Consider the following 19,724-nt stretch of genomic DNA (forward strand, 5'->3'; position numbering starts at 1 on the left):
TACAGAGGGCAGTTTAAATGAGCTTTCCAATTATCCTTTGTTAGCTTTACAAGATGATAACAAGCATTACAAGATGGCAGTGTCTGTATTTAGTGATTAGATATCTCTGAATGGAGTTAAATAAGCAAAACTGACTTACAAAGCTCATACATTTAATTGAAACACTTAAGGTAGCAATTTGCTAAAGGAGGAAAATATTTTTCATCTTCTCATCCTCCTGCTTGGTGGAAAAATAAGTATTTTGTTTTATATGGAAAGAATCTAGTGAAACACTTAGAAATAATAAACAATAATGAAGTCATAAACTAAACTATTTTTTTTTTTCACTTTGCAGCTTGTATATGAGTTTTTCATACGATTTTTGGAAAGCCAAGAATTTCAGCCCAGCATTGCCAAAAAATACATAGATCAGAAATTCGTATTGCAGGTAAGCCAGTATGGTTTCTTTAAGGTTTCACTTTGCTTTTGAAAAAAAAAAAGAAAAATTGCTTTGAAAATGTTTTGTTTGAGATTTGAAAGTATAACTTTATTTACAACAGAAAATGCTCAGCAAGCATTTACTTGAAAGTTGTCAAACTACAGAAATGGGAAGTATGTTGATCTCTGTTTCTATAAACATATACAGTGCTTGATTTGAGTCCAGTTTCAATACGTTAAATATGTAGGTTGCTCCAAAAATAGTGCCTTCTATCTGCTTCCAAGGAAACTACAACAACAAAAAAGAGCACAGTAATGCTATTTGAGAGAGAAATTCCCAGCTACAGAACACTTTTTCAACATAGTCACCATCAGAAGCTATGCATTTTCACCAACAACGGATGAAAGCCTCATGGTGTGCATTCAAAAATCTGCGCCAGTGGAGGTCACCCACTGTTTTGCAGTTGCTATGACAACAGCATTACTAGGAAAATGTTGCCTATGCAGTCAGTTTTTATCAGAGCAAACAGATGGAAGTCAGAAGATGCAAAATTTGTCTGTGTGGTGAGTGTGGTAGGACAGTCCAGTGAAAACTGATACTGCGCCTCACAGTCTTCAAACTGGTATGGAGTCTGGCATTACTGTGTTGCAAAAGAAAGGTTGTCTCCTTCTCTAGCCTGACTCTGGAAGCTTGAGCCTTCAGTGTAGTCAGCATCAAGGTGTACTGGTCAAGGAGAGTTCATGGTTTGTCTGAGTTCCAGAAAATCCAGACAGATCACTCCCCTCTTCTCTGTACTTGCTGAAGGCTGCATCTTGAACAACTTCTTCAATGGGAAATACACATCTTGCCACTTCTTAGGCTGTTTTGACTCAGTCTTGCAGTGGTGACATTGCATCTCATCACTGGTAATGATCCAATTCCTGAAAACAGTCACCTTCAGGCTCCTACTGTTTCAGTAGGTCCTGACAAACTTGCACATGGTATTCTTTCTGTTCCATTGTGAGGACTTGTGGGACCCACCTCATACTTTGCAATATTCCAACATTGCCATCACCACTTTCACTACATTGAAACTGATATTCAGCCCCACACACAGTTTCCTGGTAGTAATCAGCTAATTTGTGTTGGTGAGCTGATGAAGATGCTCTTCACTGTGTTGTGTGGCAGCTGTCCATGACTATCTGGAATGTGGCTTGTTCTTCACATTGCTGTCATCACTGCTGAAGTGCACCACCCGCTGCCTCACTGTACTCACATTCACTGTTTGATCTCTGTAAACCTTCAGCAGGCATTATTGAGTGCAACTGGGTGCCATTTTTCCACGTGGACAAATTCAGTGACACACCTTTGCTTGAAGAAAGGGCATTTGTGTGCCCTTTTGTGTCAGACTCCATTCTGTCAGACTGCCCCTCTGCTGTCATCTGTCAAGTGGCAACAAAATATAATGAGTTGTTGGTGGAAAGGTTTGACCTCTACTGCCATACCACCAACATCTGCCTCTGAAGTTGTGGGTCAACATAATAAAATAGGAGGCATTACTTTGGATCAGCACTTGTATTTGACTTGCTCAAGGTAAGAGTAAGCTGAAACAGTAACTGTTGAAAAATGAAAGGCAGGTGTTCTGAAAATGCTGCCATCTAGAGACACCACAATTTAAATGTATCATATTATTGATAAAATATTTCTGTTGGAAGGGGAAATTTGTTTTTCTCTGCTGGAGAGCTGGCAACAAGGGCAGATATTCATTAACAAGCCTATTCCCAAAGCTATATCAAAAACAGTAACGCTATAGAGCTTGGGGGGGAAGTAAATCAAAAAGCCATATAAAATTCTAGCTCTATTAAAAGCATGATGGAAGAAGTATCAGTAATAAACAAACTGGCAAAGAATGGGAAGTTCTGTTTGAAATTTGCTTGCCACTCTGGCTGAATGGATGAGGTGGCCACAGTCTGTCAGTGAGCTGGCAGCCAGATGGTTTACACATTTCATCTTCTTCCTCCTTCACTTCAAACTGTAGTAGTCAGTCTTCTGCTGAGGAAGTTTCTTCTAGGGCAGAACAGAGGCCAGAACAGAGATGGCTGAAGGGTGATATTTTCTGGGATAAGGCAGAAGACTTCACATATATGCTCCCTTTGCTTTTTGTCTTCAGCTTCCAACAATAGGCCTGTTTGTGTTTTGTGTTCCCACTGTGAATTCTTGTAGAACCACAAAATCAGAATCAGCTCCATGTTTAACACAGTCCATAACTTGCTTTTGAAATCATGGAAATTTGCAAATTTCCATACTTAACTGGAAAAGGGAATTTCCTGGGGTTTCAATATAATAAAAGCCCAACTAGAAATGGCTGGGGAAGCCCAGAATTGCTGATGACCTTACTCTCAACTCTGGAGTTTTTTGTTTTTTTTTTCTTCCTGTGATGCTTAGGCAATAAAAGCAGTAATTTGCTGTTTTTGTACATTATTCACATAAAGAATGACTGGAGGAATTTATCTTAGGTAGCAATCGTTATCCTTAAATTGTAAGATTCAGGGATATCCGAATCACTTAAAGCTTTTCAAGGCATTCAGCCCTATTAAGATTTGGCAGTGGAGAATGGGTCTAAAACAAGGATTCTTAAGATCCCACCGGTCTTTATCTACTGAAAGGGAGAAGTGAGATATTTTGAAACCTACTTATCTGAAAACGTCTGATAAAATTGGAGTTTGGAAGAATTTGAAGAATTTGGAAGCTCTTGTCAGATGATGCATTGTTATATATTGCTTTGCACAGTTAAACATTTGTGTTTTTCTATCAGAAGTTCTGCAGAGCCTTATGTACACATGCAAAGAGGTACATTTCCCTGTTCACAAGTGTTCTCATTTGATTCTCAGGAACTTGGTTGTCTGTGCATTTCTTTCTGTATTTTTTGTGTGACGTGAGTTAACGATCAGTTATTGCTGATCACTTACACTGGAAACCAGCTTGAGACTTTTGAAACACCAGGCATGCTTATGTTTTGTGTCACTGGCAGTACAACTGTGACAGTTTTTATCATCAGTTTTCTCTCTAACACAATTCGTTTTTTAATTTTAAGTGGACTTGAGTGAAGTGTTTCATAGCAAGAACTGTGCTAATATGGAAGAATGAGAAGATGTGGGTTGTTTTTTTTTTAAATATAGATGTGTAATTGGCTTTCAGCTGCAAGTTTTGATAAAATGTTGTACACTCACAGTGTGACTTCATTTCTGAAGCTTCATTGTATATAGTCTGCAGTGGTTGCTAAGAGGCACTATCGAAATATCTCCTCATGGATCTGTGTTACTGAAGGTTGCTATTTTGGAGGTTTTATTTCCCTTTTCTGTATATGTTTGGTGTCAGAGTAGTTACGTAAATCATAGAAGTCTTACAGCTTGTTAGTAAAAATAAGACTTTATTGTTGAAACCTGATAATGAATTGGACAAATCCAAATAAGCATCTTTTCTTTTTAAATGAGAGACCGAGTCTGACTTCAGCAATGTTTCCACAGAGGATCTGTATAAAAGAACTGGAAATATTTATATTTTGCTCCTAAAAACAATCCAATAAGAATATTAAAAATAAAAGTGTTTCCAGCTGTTTGCTGTCTTTGGGTGAAATTTGCTATTTGGGGAAGGATGAAGTAACTGTTTATTTCTTTAACTATGGAACTAATTGAACAATGTGTTGATAACCTCTAGAGGGCAGCTGACAAACCCCATTTCCTCCTGAAATTCCCATCAGAAATTCTTACTGCAGGGTTAAGGTAGGGGAAAAAATGTCCAACGCGATGAAGAAGAACTCATGCATCAACTGTAAACCTGAATATTAGAAAGCAAAATCCCAGAACGTTTAAAAAAATCTTTTAATCTTTGTCTGATTTTCTTTTCTCTTCACCTTCTCAAAATTGTGCACCAGTTACACAGAAATTAGACAGTGTACATGCACTTACATATCTCCTTATAATAGATAATTATAATTTATCTATCTGTGAATTGAGAATAATTTTGTTCTCTGCTGTTCCTGTCATGTTTTTCTGCCACCAGCATAAACATTTTAAGGCCTGTTTGGCAAGCTGCCTTCATTTATTTTTCAAGATATGTACTGCTTGAATGTTACCTCATCTTGCTGATCTTCATTCTTTCTTTTCTTTCTTACTACTTAAATTGCATTACATTCTGTGCAGTTCTACCTTTTTTTGAATAAGTTTTTTCTAATTCATTTGCGATGTCTGCAAAAATAGCAGATGTTGTGGTGTCAAAAAAGATGGAACTGAAAAGATAAGGTGAAACTCATACATTTGTGGTAGGGAAATAGATTGAAGAAGTGAGACTGCTGTTCTTGCTGCTTGTTTCATACCTTGGTTTTTAGAGGAAGCTTTAGAGAGCATATTTTGGGATAGATTTTGTACAGAACACCACACTGGCTAGTCTTCTCTTTTGACTGAGAACGACATAATTATTTTGCTGTTTTAAAATCTCATCTACCAGTTCCTAAGTAAAGAAATCTTTTTTTTTTTTTTTTCCTTTTCTTTCCTTTTTTTTTCTTTTTTTCTTTCTTTTTTTTTAAAAAAAAAAAACAAAACTGGATATTGCAGTTTGCATTTTGCTCAATCCTGACTGATTCTTTGATTTGCATTAATTGGTAGATATCCTGGGACAGCAGATCCAGTGCTGCCACAGACTGCACTGTTGAGTCCACAATCTGAAAGCCATGCAATCTCTAGAAAGGCTTAAGACCTTATATTATAAATGAAAATCATCTAGAATATGTCACCTTGATGCAAACTTATGCAATTAAAATGATGGTCTGTTAATTCAGTGAGAAAATGAAAGTGGTAAGAAATAGTGTGTTATTTTCTAGATGTGACAGCATTCTTATTTTTTGGAGGGAGAGGGAGGAGGAAGAAGGCAGCGTTTGGGAGCCAGTTAATAAAAGTGTCTTAATTCTTTAAAGATTTCTAAATGTTTGTGCTGGAAGTTAAGGTGAGTAAGTAGTGTTTTGTGGTGATGTACAGGGGGTTGCAATTATTATTTTTTTTAATAACTGTATTTCTGTACCTTGGGCAGTACAGATACTGAGTTCTTACATGCACCTACTGCAATTTAACTGCCATACGGAATTCTGTGTGCCATACTAGTCAAATGTAAAGCCTATCTACAGTTTAACTTCTTTTTTTTTTTTCTTTAAACACAGTTGTTGGAGCTGTTTGATAGCGAAGACCCTCGAGAACGGGACTACCTAAAAACAGTCTTGCACAGAATTTATGGCAAGTTTCTGGGTCTTAGAGCATTTATCCGAAAACAGATTAATAATATTTTTCTACGGTAAGCTGTGGGAGGAGACATTTTTCTCACATAAATATTGTAGTATGCTGATATATTACTTATATTTAACTTTTTCTTTTTTTTTTTTTTTTTTTTTTTTTTAGATTTGTTTATGAAACTGAACACTTCAATGGCGTAGCTGAGCTGTTGGAAATTTTAGGAAGGTAAATGAGCATTCATTACCAATATCAGGCTTCCCTTTTGGACGTGTCAGAGTAATTCAGACTTAGAAAAAGTATTGCTATAAACCCTGATTTTGAAAGAGATGTGTGCACATGCTCATCTGTGAGCCCATCTCTAAGCAAATCTCTCTCCTGTCTTTGCCAGGAGTTCATATGTGGATGCAAGTTACAGGCAGGAGGATTGGATTGGTTTTGTGTGTGTGTTACACTTCATCCTTATGCACTGCATATTTTTTTTTAAGTACATTAGCAGTGTACTATTCACTACTAGAGTGAATATCTCATATACCTAATTATAATAACTTAATTACCAAAGAATGTGTGAATTTGCAGATTAAGCAGACACGTTCTTATCTGTTTAGTAGAAGGTTTGTGCAGTTGTTCATGTGATGATTTTTAAGTTAGAGCTGAATTGTTTGTACTGTATAGATATGTGCTGAATTGCTGATATAAAGGAGGGCAAATTTCAGCATCTGTTTACAAATCACTTGAGCCCAATACAGGTGCTGACTCCTAAATGATTTTAATGTAGAAAGTTCTTGTTCAGATCTCAAGAATGTTTTCTGTGATGATAACACTAACAAATACTTCTCTTCTAATTTCTAGTATTATCAATGGTTTTGCTTTACCTCTTAAGGCAGAGCATAAACAGTTTCTGGTGAAGGTGCTGATTCCTTTACATACTGTCAGAAGTTTATCACTCTTCCATGCACAGGTAGAAGTTATAAAAATATTTTCTGCTCAGTTAGAATTCTATAATTTTTTAGTAACTTTGGAAATTTAATTGCTGAGTACATTAAAGGGGGGGGGGAAGTTTTGTAAAGTGGGAAATTGCAGTAGATTTTCATATTCATTTACTGCATTTTTTTAAGACAAATACTTTTTAGTCTGATTAGATAATTAAAAATGTAACCGACGTCTTTAATACTTTAAACTTTTGTAGTTAAGCTCTCTTTAGGCTTTCCTTTCTGTTCTTTCCTTGTTCTCACAAGGCTGCCTTTCCCATTCTGCAGTCCCTTTCCCTGTCCCAAGAGGATGTTCGATTTTCCTTAGTCTTGTGCTCTCTAGGCTCTTCTTCACTCTGGCAACTTTCTGAATACTAATGCCTTTGCTCCTGGATGATCTTCAATGTGTTCCTTCACTGACTTGAGCACGTTTTTGCTCTCTTATGTCCTGTCATACATTCAGCTGTCATGATGACATTTTTCCTCTGATAAGTGATACCTGCTCCATTTCTATCTCATTTTCTGATAGATTTCTGATAAGATAATCTTTCTTATACTTTCAAAGCCACACATGCTAAATATGTTACTCAGGGTTTTAGCTGTGCCAGCTCATCTTGTGAGTTTTCACAATTTTACCAATATACAAAACATGTAAAAAAAAGCAATTTCAGAGATTAACAAAATCTTATAAACATTGTGTCACTGTATTTTGAGCTCCAAGTTGCTCTGATTTTTAATTGTATGTGATAATTTGTCATGTGAAGATTTTTGTAATGTTTTCTTTCTTTATTGTTCCCTAGTAACTTGAATTTAAATGGATTTATGGATGCATTTAATGGATTAAATGCAACCTATGCATCTCAGTTTAAATATTTGACTGATTTTGAGAAAGCTGTGTAGCATCTTGCCTACAGTCTCTCTCTCTCTTTTTTTTTTTTTTTTTTTTTTTTTTTTAAATGTTTGTCTGCAATTTCATTATAATGTTCTAACTTTGTTTTCTTAAATCTTTACCTCTTCACAGCTGGCATATTGCATAGTACAGTTTCTGGAGAAAGACCCCTCACTCACAGAACCAGTAAATATTTTTCATATTTTTTTCCATGATAAACAGCTTATCCTGTTGTGAAGAATGTTTAAAAAAATAATAATAATCTAACTTCTTTTTCTTCTAATTTAGGTCATCAGAGGCTTAATGAAATTCTGGCCGAAAACCTGCAGTCAGAAAGAGGTAAATGAATTACTACTGTTAACCAAAAATGTAAGAGTTAGTTTGCTCTACAGTATGATATGTAGCAAACATTTAGGTTATTTCCAGACAGATTGTACATGCTGTACTGGATCTTGATATTAATCCTTGCAGTTGATGTGTTTGTTTTTTTTCTGGACAGTTCTGACTATAAAGAGAAAAGCTTCTGATAGCTGTAGTTCCTACTCACAAAATAAACACTGGCTTTTACACAGATTTTGGTTTAGAAAGGAGAGAATAAATATATTGAGGACTAATTTAAAAAACTCTGATTCGGAATTTTTTATATTTGAAAATACTGTGTTACCTACCAAACTTGTAAAAGATGCTGTTAAACATTTGCATATTTGTTTACAATTCTAAATGCAAATCTGATATTTCCTGAGATTTTGTGACTTAGAGAAACTGTTATATTTTGAGTATTACTTTAAAAACGGAGATAAAATTCTGTTATGTGACTCTCCTTACTTACCAGGTATGAAGACTTTCTAGTCAAAGCACGCATATCCTGGTGCAATTCTGAAGTTTGTTTTAAGTGATTACTTTACATACAGCATTTGCACTTTGGTATCTTTTTCTGACACTAGAGTCAGAAGTTGTCATGTTTTTTTGAACGAGATTCTTGATGAGCTTACATTTTTCCCTAGAGGAGAAGTTGAAGGTATGCAGCATTTTACTGAGCAAGATAATTTAGAGATTTTTTTAATTCAATTTTTCCTTCCTTGTCTGTAGGTCATGTTCCTAGGAGAGCTGGAGGAAATCTTGGATGTAATTGAACCATCACAATTTGTCAAAATCCAGGAACCCTTGTTTAAACAAATTGCCAAGTGTGTCTCTAGCCCTCATTTTCAGGTTAGTGGTGAAGATAATTGTTTGTTTAGGAATGTGTAGTCTCAATTTCTAGCATAACACCTCTTCAAATGTAGATACCATTTTATGTTCTGTTATTTTAAATACTTATCTTCTGGATTCCTATGTGGAAACTTATGTTGCAGTAGAAGTTCAATTCTGAGCTCCATGATGAAGTACGTTTGTGGGTTACAGCACAGAACTTGCAGTTTGGAGCTACATGAGGCTTTAAACTGTGTCCCAACTGACTTTGAGGCCTTACAGCTGTAGGTGATAGACACTGATTGTATGGCCTTCAGATTTGTAGGCCCAGTGGGATTTATTTGCTCCCATTTTTAGTGCAGCACTGTGCAGCATTTTTGTTCTCCTTCCTCCTTCGTTCTCTAAGGAGATATCTGGTTAGAGGTGATAGGTCCCATAGACCACTTTCTTTCTTGCATGATAGAAAGAAGGGGGATGAATAGGAATTAAATTTAATCATGAAGAGGAGTTAGGATTCATGGCCTGTATCATCTACATATTAAGCTATGTGATCTATCCTTACATAAAAGAAGATAGATTATTTGCTTCATTCTGTAATGCTAAGACTGACTCTCAGGAATCCCAGACCTTAGAGATAAAAAAAAGAGCATGGACAAAGGAAGACTTCCACTTTGTTGAAGAGGATCTGATTAGAGACAAAATAAGCTTACACAATTCTCTGGGCCTTAATGGGATGCACCTATCAAATACTGAGGGAGCTGGCAGAAGTGATTGCTAAACCACTTCGCTATCATCTATGCAAGGTCATTGAGAACTGGAGAGCTGCTAGCAGACTGCAGGAAAGCCAATGTCACTCCAGTCTTCAGAAAACACAGTAAGGAGAAGGAGGGCCTGGGACACTACAGGCCAGTCAGCCTCTCCTCATCCATGGAAAGGTGATGCAACAACTTATTTTAAATGTTATCTCCAAGCAAGAAGGTTATCAGGAGTAGCCAGAATGGGATCACCAAAGGAGAAATCATGCTTGACCAACGTGGTAGCCTTCTGTGATGTCATGACTGGCTGAGTAGATGAGAGAGCAGTGGATGTGTAACTTCAGCAAGCCTTTTGACACTGCCCCCCATGACATCCTAATAGGTAAGCTTAGGAAGTGTGGGCTGGACGAGTGGACAGTGAAGTGGATAGGGAAAGAAGAAATAGCTGATCCTATCCAGCAAGTTTGCTGATGAAGCAAAGCTGGGAGGAGTGACTGGCACGCATCAGTAAGATTAGAGGCTTACCTGCTGGTAAGGATCCCTTTCTTTCTCTGTCCTGGTTGGCCATGAGCTAGCAGTGTGCCCTTGCAACCAAGAAGACCAGTGGTGTCCTGGGGTATATTAAAAAGAACGTGGTCAGCAGGTCGAGGGAGGTTGTTCTCCCCCCCTTTATTCTGCCCTAGTGAGGCCTTATCTGGAGTACAGTGTCCAGTTGTGGGCTCCTGAGTTCAGGAAAGGGCACGGCTGGAAAGAGTCCAGCAGTGGAGGATTACGAGGATGATTAGGGACCTGGAACAGATGTATCCCCTTATGTGAGGATAGGCGGTGAGACTCAGGGCTGTTCAGCCTGGAAGAGACTGAGAGGGGATCTTATCAAGGCTTATGAAAGGATGGGTGTCAACAGTATGGGGCCAGGTGCTTTTCAATCCTGCCTGGTGACAGGACAAGAGGCAATGAAGGCAAACTGGAAAACAGGAAGTTCCATATGAACATGGAGAAGAACTTCTTTACTAAGAGGCTGACAGAGCTTTGGAACAAGCTTCTCAGAGAGACAGTGGAGTCCTCCTTTTCTGGATATGTTCAAAACCTGCCTGGATGCTTTCCTGTGCAACTGTTATGGGAACCTGCTTTAGCAGGGGGTTGGAGTGGAATCACAGAATCACTGTGATTTTGTGATACAACTGCTATAGGCTCTTTCCTGGATGACATCTGTTTTTAGTACAGTGTAGATGTTTTCTCTTCTAGTTCTCAACTGGCCCCTCATAATGATTATTGTAATTAGTACCTTGCCCGTGTTTAAGATCTCATCTCCCATATTTAGCCCAGCTACTGGACATAACACAGTTTCCTTTGTCTTGTATGCTAATGCTGGTCTGATCCTTCCATCTGGGAAATCAAAGGTGGAGGGGAAGAGGAGATGGAAAAGTTGTTCCACTGTCCTTTCACTTCCAAAGCTGCAGTATTGTATTATCTGCACTTGGTCTGTATTGGTTCTCAACATATTGTTCAGGAGTAAGAGAGGGTAGATACTGTGGGATCTGAATTACAGTATAAAAATTTGGTTTCATTAATATAGATGATATTACTGATAAAAATAGAGTCTTAATTCCAGAGCTAATTCATTTGAATGAAATTTCTGTGGTTTGTTTTTGCTTCAGATTATTAGAAATACAAGTACATGAATTCCTGTTAATATTTTATTCCTTTGACTCAAAGGTGGCTGAAAGAGCACTGTACTATTGGAATAATGAATACATCATGAGTTTGATAGAGGAGAATTCAAATGTCATACTTCCCATCATGTTTTCCAGCCTTTATAGGATTTCTAAAGAGCACTGGAATCCGTAAGTTCTTGCAATTAAATTTAAAATTACCTCTTGTCAAACTACTGATCAATTTAGGAAGTATGTGCTGAAGAATGTCAGCATAGGAGATACCCAGATTCAAAGCTGACATGAGCAGGTGCAGCTCTGTTAATGCCAATATAAATTAGAGCATGCTTGAGCTTGGCTCAAAATGATATTAATTATCTGGTATGTGTATGAAAATCAGTACCTCGGGGGATAAAAATAAACCTTCTCCATAAGTTAAAAGAAAGAAAAATTAGGTGTTGTATTGTTATTGAAGAAAAAGTGTTGCTCATCAAGCATTTCTCATAAACAGCTGGTAAATGTGTTGTCTAGAATAATGATGCTTGGCATTAATAAAGCTTTGTAGCTGTATCGTGGATGGTACTGTTCCCTCTGGTACCAGCATTTTTCTGAATGTTTATGGAGCATATAAACATCCTTTTTTTTTTTAGGTAGTGTTTTTTTTCCTTCTAAATGTATTTAAATACATCTGTTCTCCATTGGGCACAGATTAGTGGCTTCCTATTGATATTTTGCTTTCTTGTTTTTGAACAAAATTTTCTAGTAGTGTAATGAAAAACATTGTTACAGTTAGATATCATGTATTCTATACTTCGGATGAAATGTTTGTGAAGCCAAACGGATTGCTGTTTAGTAAACCTGGTATTTTTAATGAGCTGTACTGTGCTCAGATCCCAGTTACTTTGCTAAGATCTTCCTGTAAAGTATTTGTAAGCTATTTCATCTTTTGCTCTGTGTTCTACACCTTTCAAACCCTCAAGTTCATGTGCTTTCATCACAAATCTAATGCTACTGGAAACCTTCCATGGTAAAGGCTGGTTACAGAAAGACATTTTAAGTGGCTTGCTGCTGCACTGAGGGTCTGAAACCTTCCAGCACTCTGTCCAGCCTTTTGTACTACATTCTGGGGTGCTTCAAGTCATGAGGACATGCTAGTCCTTCACTTCTCAGAGTGTTCATACCTACAGGAATGTTGTACCATTAGCAGGCAAACCAGATTGAGAAACTTGTTGAATCAAGAAGATATTTTAGGAATCTTTATGTGTATTAAAACATTAATAAATGAGGACAGCAAAAGTGGCAGTTTATTGGAAATATGTGAATGGTAGACAGGAGAATGTGGAAATGTCACATTTGCTGTGTAGTTTAGCTCCAAATGTTGCTAGCACTTGCATTCATGCCTGCTGAAGAGCTGTTTCGTAAGCAGCAATGTGTCTGAATATGACACCTGTAGCATTGGATCAGGAATCAGGATTTCTTGATTAATAATCTGTTCAAATTTTTAAATGTTTTTGAGCTTTGTTTCCTTCCCTTCTCTGTTGCTATGTTGTTTTTTTTTATGTTGAACTCTGCTGGAGAGGAATTTTGAACTCTAGATAAATCAGACTAATAACAAACCCCTGTTACTTTGGAAATACTGTTATATTTTAGGCTATCTTTGTGTGACAGACTGTCTTTGCAGCCTTTTTGAAATTACTAGCATTGTACATCATTTCTCCCTGTAGGAACAGGTCCTGTTTTATTCAGATAAGCAACTGGAATCAAAATGAGCAGTGGTGTATTGACTTCTGTGTTGCAGCAATAAGCAAAGGCAGCAGAGGTTTATTCATACACTATATACTGCTTTGCGTACATGTGGCAACATTGCATCCATAGCACTTGTAGTGGTGTTTTTTTTTTGTTTTTTTTTTTAATTAATAATTTTTTTTAATGTACCAAAGTGAAAGTGAACATGAAATGTAATGATACAAGGACAGCACTTTTGAAATAAAGCCTTGTATTTTGCATGGAGGCATGGATTATTCAGCTTGATGGAAGAATTGTAAGGAAATATGAATCATACCCTTTTTTGTTTCAATTCTGGTACTTCTGCAAGCAATGATTTTAATTCCTGGAGTTGCATTGAGAATTGCTCAACATCATGAGGGAGGAGTCTATCGTTATTTCTAACAGCTTTCTGTTGTTACCTTTTACCCTAGATGTTTGCTTTGCCTCATGTAAGTAGTTATTAGCGTTATCAAGAACTGATTCATACCTTTAAAGGTGTTAATCAAGTAGTTTCACTGAAATAAAAATTTGCATATTTGCAAGAGCAGAGTTGATCACAGAACTGCTGGTAAGAGAAGATAGTTTTCTTGTTTGATTTCACCTGAAACTAATCAATTCCTTTCTTCTATTTTAATGTTTCACAGGGCTATTGTGGCTTTAGTCTACAATGTGTTGAAGGCATTTATGGAAATGAACAGCACCATGTTTGATGAGCTGACAGCCACTTACAAGTCAGATCGTCAGCGGTAACTTTTTAAAGCTTTTTTTGTCAGCTGTGCATAAGGACTGCTGTTTAGATTTTCCTTTGCACTCAGCTGCAATTGCAAAATCTCATACATAATTTACGCAATGCCTGTATTTTTCCCTATGTTCTCTTTAGCTAACTGTTTGCAAGTTGTGAGAGAATGTAATGTATAAGTTGATCTTTACCCCTTATAACACGTGGTAATTATTACATAGCTTGGGAAGATTCAGGAAACTCCTTTTGACATTGTATTCCAAAAGAATTAGATGTATTAAGCTATTTCCATCTAAACATTGGGGAGCATGTCTTAACTGTGGTCAATGGAACACGTTGCTCGGAGTGGTTGTGGAGTCTCCATGCTTGGAGATGTTCAGAAGCTGCCTGGTGGTGATCCTGGGCAACTTGCTGTGGGTGGCCCTACTTGAGGGGATACATCAATGGTCTCCAGAGGCCCCATTTGACCTCTGCCATTCTTTCTTTGTGTGAAGCTTTTCAATGATAAAAGAAAACAAGTGTTTTAAGATACCACTGCACTTCAAGACTTTAAAACAAACACTGAGATTTGGAAACAGACATGAGGAAAATCCGCATGTTTTGATTTTCCAAATCAGTGCTTATAGACTAGATGTCTTAAAGCACAAAGGCATCTTTCAGCTTTTTTGATTCTTAATCTGCTTGATCTGAATCTTTGAGCTTGTGCAATCCATTAGGTACACCACTCATTTGTTCCAACCCAGTTGTATGCAATTTGTCTGTTTTCCTATGTTCCTTCATATTCCAGTTATTGTGCAGAGATTTAGCCCATCCAAAGTAGCAGGTTAAAAAAAAAAAAAAAAATAGAATTCAGGAACTCTGAACTTTTGTGTGACTTGGAGTTCCCACAAGCAAAGCAAAGGATTCTGAAAGTCATAAAAACTTGCTATGTTAGTAGTCTCTAAAGTCTCTTGCAGTCGATAGCTTTAGAATTGCGTGTCTGGATTCATGCTGTTGTCTGTTATGCTTCATTGCTGTGAAATAAGAAGTTTTATACATGAAAAATCCACAGGTGAACTAATAAAGCTTTTTAAACTTAAAACCTCAGGTCTGTGAGCTAGGACACATGAATTCTAAGTAGCTGATGATAAGTAAGGTTCAATCTGCTAGAACAGCTGAGGCAATACCATGTGGCTTTCTAGCACACAAAAGAGGCTGAGAATCTCAGGACTGGTCATCTAATCCAGACTTTTTCAAGTCACCTCAGTGACTTAAATCAGTGTCATTTGCACTTTGCACCTTAAGATGAGGAACTCAGCTCTTAACAGAATGGGTCGCTGTAGTATGTTCCATGTTTGGACAACTAATTATCATCTTAAAGCATGTAAATAACTGCACGTGTAAACAGGGACAATTAATTAATGGATGTTTAAAGAAAAAAATAATGTTTACAGAAAAACTTAATTGTATTAATAAAGCAACATTTTTAAAATGTATCTTTGATACTACTTAAAGCTTGAGGAGAAAAATGTTCAGTATTAATGACTATGCTAGGTCAGATAGGTAAGTTGGATGAGGTTATCATCATTTCAGAGCCTTTCACTAAGCAGGCATCTATTTTATAATGATAAGATAATAACTATCTGGTAAACAGCCTGAAAATATCAGGCTATTTCATTTATTCTTGTGATACTATGTTTCAGAGACAGTGGGCTCTATTTTGCTTTAACTGATCTTCAGGGACTTAGATAAAAGTTGCTTTTCTTTTTTTGTGTGCTGAAAATACTTTAACCAGATGTTGACATGGCAGCTGAGTTGAGATATGTAGGAATAGTATTTCTAATCCACTGAAATATTTTTAGGAATTCTGTAATTTGATGATAGAGAATCCGTATCTATTATTGTTAGCTTTTCATTTCATCTGAACATGCAGGGTGGTGCCGTAGAAATGGGATGCATTTTGCATCTTGAAATGCAGGGAAATTTATTCAAAAGAAGCTACAGCAGAAACTGGAAATTTAGAAAGCAAATAATGCAGGTAAAGCAAATATTAGCTCAGCTGTTTAATTTTAACAAAATAGCCATGAAAGCCTGTTGTTAAAGAAAATGCTACATAGAATTTGGTAGGGGGGGAAAAAAAAAGTAAAGCACTGGCTAAAAGATGCATCTTGTGTCTGGACTTTCCCTTTGCTGAGGTATATGAAAGCCCTGAGTAAATAAACTTGAAAATAACAAAATGCAGATTAGCAATAATAATGATATTTGGTCCATAATAGAAGTCCATGTGTGTTTTTTTTAATTTATTTCTAATTGCAGAATAGCATGTGTAAGCACTATTTTATTTTATCCTAATACTTTTTTAGTAGTACTTACATAAGCAATGAAAAGCAAAAGAAAAAAAAAACCTTAGAGAAAAAAAAGTAAGTATAGGAATTACAAAATGTTAAATAAAATTAGTACTGCTAATTAATGTCATTGTTACATAAATATTTATTTTTGTCTGCTAACTCTTTGTTTTGTTTCATCTGTCAGTGAGAAGAAGAAAGAAAAAGAGCGTGAAGAACTGTGGAAAAAACTGGAGGATTTGGAATTAAAGAGAGGTCTTAGACGTGATGGAATAATTCCAACTTAACAAAAAAACAAAACAGCATTATTAACCTGTGGAGTCACACATTTATGTAGTAGAAGATGGAGCAACAGTTTTCTGTATTGTGCAACTTTACAGTAGATTTCACATTTGTTTCATTATTACAACAGCACTGTATATACCTGTCTCTAAGTAAAGGAAAAAAATAAGGACTTTAATCCAAAGTTTGGACAGCAGATGGACTTCTCAGAACTTTGCAAACATAATCATTGTTTTAACCCTTCTTTAAAACCAGTCTTCAAAGATCTGTTGATGAAAATTGCAATGTCAGATTTCATTGTCAGGACCTGTTCCTTATTTATCGTTAGCAGAGAGTATAATACAACTTTCAAATGTGAACAATCTTAAAATTTAGCTTGTCTTTCTGCTAAACTGTTAAGTGTATTTATAGTAAAAGAGAAAAAAGACTGTCATTTCCTTATGAGTTTGTGTAACATCCTCCTTCTCTGGATAACTTTACTGTAATTTGACTTTTTTTTTTCTTTCCTTTTGCACATCTTCATAAGTTGAATGTCCATTCAGATCAGGGCCATGAAAAAAAAAAAAGCATAGGTCCTGAATAAAAGTTTTGTTTACTGGTGTGAGCATTTTTTAGTACCAGTCTGTCTCTGGTGCTTCTTTAATTTGAACATTAGGAGCTAAAAAAAACAAGTAGGTGATAAACATAGTAGGAAAGGGAGCTTTGGATTCGTGCACCTATTTATTGCAAATCCAAATTAGTGTCCACAATCCTTGAAAAATGGACAGTGGTAACAGCTTAGATTGCAGTACCTAACCAGTATTAGTGTTACAGCATTGGACACACGTACCAGAGCTGTTTTAGAAATACTAATTCCTAAATTACTACAGTATGTTTTTATTGGACCATTTTGAAAGAATAAAGACAAACGCTAAACAGTGCAAGCATGAAATTGATCTCCAGTGGTCATGGATCTAACTGGGAAATGAGTTGAGATAGCAGTTTGGACTGTTTGGAGTTGTTGCCTTACTTTTTAATATGTATTTATAAAGTGTTCCAGCAAAAGAGGATGTAGCCTCTAAGAAACATACTATAGTGTTTTTGTGGTTCTAGTACTATTATTACTCATCACAGTACCAGCCCTATGGTCTTAGCTGGAAAGGATTCTGGATAATATACTTCTGCATTCTCATCTGGATGCTCATTCCTAACTACTGTATTTGTTACCAAAAGTGGTTCTACAAATGCTACTGAAAAAAAATTCTGGAAATCCTAATGTTCTGAGTATTAATAATAAAGCTTTTATATCAAAGGTGCATTGTGACCAAATTGTTTAAAACAAAAGAAAAAAAAAAAAAGAAGAAAAAAAAAAAAAAAAGAAGAGGGCTGTATTATAAGTATACATTATTGGCTATCTGCTTTGTATTTGAAAGTGGAATTTACATCTTTGGTAGGTAAAATGCTGATAAAACTTATGTACAGTAAATATTTAGCTAATGCAGTTGCATTATTATATACCGAAAGGTATGTGTTTCAGGATTTTACTCCAGGATGCTTTTGAACTGTTACGGTCATATGACAACAGTGAATTGATAATCCTAAACCATCAATCCAGCAGTATTTACAGTATAAAACTGAATTGGTGTTCCTGAGTCTTTGTGATAGTTGCAAACATGAATTTATGACCTGTTGCCATTGATAGAAATACAATATAAATACATGCTTGTATATTTTTCTTCCTACCATTTAAGTATACAGTAGGATTTGAAGTTTTCTTGTTTCCAGGCACGGAAAAGAAGAGAGGAAAAAAAGCAAAAAAGCATTCCCTCCTTGACTACTGACTGTTTCGGGACTATCAGGTCACAGTTTGAACTCCTGGGTCTGCACACACAGATATGTTGTAAACTCAACAGTTTTGTAAAAACTTGGCACTGTTAATTCCGGGACAGGGAGAAAAAAGAAAAAAGGTGGATCTAGTCATATGCAACACCCAACACAACATGGTTTAATGGGATTAACGAGCTTCTAAGAACACTGGCTGGGACGCAGTGTAAATTAGACAGTTACTGTCATAGTTGAAACATTTTATTTTGAAGTGCTGAAGCAAAGGTGCAAGCTGAGATACTGAAGATTAAATAAATTTATAATGAATCACGTCCCTTAGCCCGTTGATTTTGACAGTCTTTTATTTCTGTTACAAAAGAAATACTAACTAGTGTGATTTCTGTGTGAAATTATCACGATTTACAAGAGGATGGATTGAATCATGCTTAAAGACTGATTGTGAAAAATTGAGATATAATGGAAATTTAAAAAAGAAATTTTCCACCTGGTGGAGTAAAGCAGAACGATGTGAAATTAGAAAAAGCACCTTGTCCTGTACTTAGAGTTTAGGTGAGTGTTGTTTGTTCACAACTTTATGGTTTTGACATGACGTTCTGGTGTTGATCATACACAACTGATGAGAACCTGATGGGTTGCAATATTTTATTACCTCTGATGTGGGGATAGCGGGGAGCGTCTAAAGCTTGTAGATGATTTATCACTTCCAAGAAGGAATGTTTCTCTGAACGGAATGGGACAATGTGCTCTTAGTCACGAGACTCTAAAAGGCTGATGAGACCCTAGGTTGCACTTTGTGGTGCCCTCTGTGGTGTATGTGAAGAAGCACTTGCCACAATGACCTGACTGTACCCCCAGGGTCCGCTGTTTGCCGCAACCCGAATGCGATATTCTGCCACTGTACAGAGCTCCCTTTGGGATCAGTTGGAGCTTTAGGCAAAGAAGAAGGCAGCGAATGGGCCCAAGTGTGATCAGTGCGTCTATTTATAATTGTGCTTTCGTTTGCTTGTTGAGTTCCAGAAACTACCTTTATTTGTGTAAATGTTGTTAACTGCTCTTAGAGCAGTGGTTGGGTGATGGCTGGTGTCCTGTGCCATATTGGTTTCAGGAGAAAGGATTGAATGCTGTCTGCTAAAAGGGAAGAACTGCATTTTCAATACAAGGGCATTGCATCAGGTCATGGGGATACGACGACTGTAAAAGTAAAGTTCCTCTCATATACTTTAAATTGAGCACATATTGCTTTTTTCATCTTGCAAGTCTCCCTTATTGTTTTCCTTTCATTGATTTTGAGTGTTTTTTGTCTCTCTTCCAAAGGTTGGAATGCTTTAAATAAAAGTATTCTAATGCCATTGGATCTTTCATTAGTACATTTAATCTTGGTTTTAGCATAAATAAAAGAGTTTAATTTATTTTTTATCTCCTCCTATATATGGGAAAAAAAGCAAGGCTGTTGGAGCCAAGAATTGCTTGAGCAAGAAAAGCAGCAGCTGTGTGTACGTTATACATGTGTAAGTACAGCCTCAGGCTCTCCTACTCTAAGGAAAGGAAAATATATTAGGAGCTATAAAAACCTCTATTATTTTGTGAGGAGAGGGGAAAAAACTGAGCAGATTTTTCTCCCCCCAAATAAAACCAAAATGAATTGGCTTTAGTTCTG

At 36.5% G+C, this 19,724-nt stretch overlaps 1 protein-coding gene across 2 annotated transcripts in view; it reads left to right on the forward strand.

Annotated features, from left to right (window-relative positions):
• The window catches only part of PPP2R5E (protein phosphatase 2 regulatory subunit B'epsilon), a gene marked incomplete at both ends in the record, with an annotated part of 67,199 nt that extends 50,951 nt beyond the window's left edge, over positions 1-16,248 (forward strand). The window contains 10 exons of one of the 2 annotated variants that reach the window (XM_079537269.1): positions 335-427; positions 5,610-5,740; positions 5,845-5,904; positions 6,529-6,637; positions 7,669-7,722; positions 7,825-7,875; positions 8,626-8,745; positions 11,196-11,323; positions 13,543-13,644; positions 16,149-16,248. In XM_079537269.1, the coding sequence (XP_079393395.1) occupies positions 335-427; positions 5,610-5,740; positions 5,845-5,904; positions 6,529-6,637; positions 7,669-7,722; positions 7,825-7,875; positions 8,626-8,745; positions 11,196-11,323; positions 13,543-13,644; positions 16,149-16,248 (948 nt within the window). The remainder of the gene's footprint in view (positions 1-334; positions 428-5,609; positions 5,741-5,844; positions 5,905-6,528; positions 6,638-7,668; positions 7,723-7,824; positions 7,876-8,625; positions 8,746-11,195; positions 11,324-13,542; positions 13,645-16,148) is intronic. The other variant, XM_079537270.1, reaches the window with a different exon arrangement.
• Between the last annotated feature and the right edge of the window lie 3,476 nt (positions 16,249-19,724).

The sequence above is a fragment of the Tetrao urogallus genome, assembly GCF_951394365.1.
Source record: "Tetrao urogallus genome assembly, chromosome: 6".
Taxonomy (NCBI): Eukaryota; Metazoa; Chordata; class Aves; order Galliformes; family Phasianidae; genus Tetrao; species Tetrao urogallus.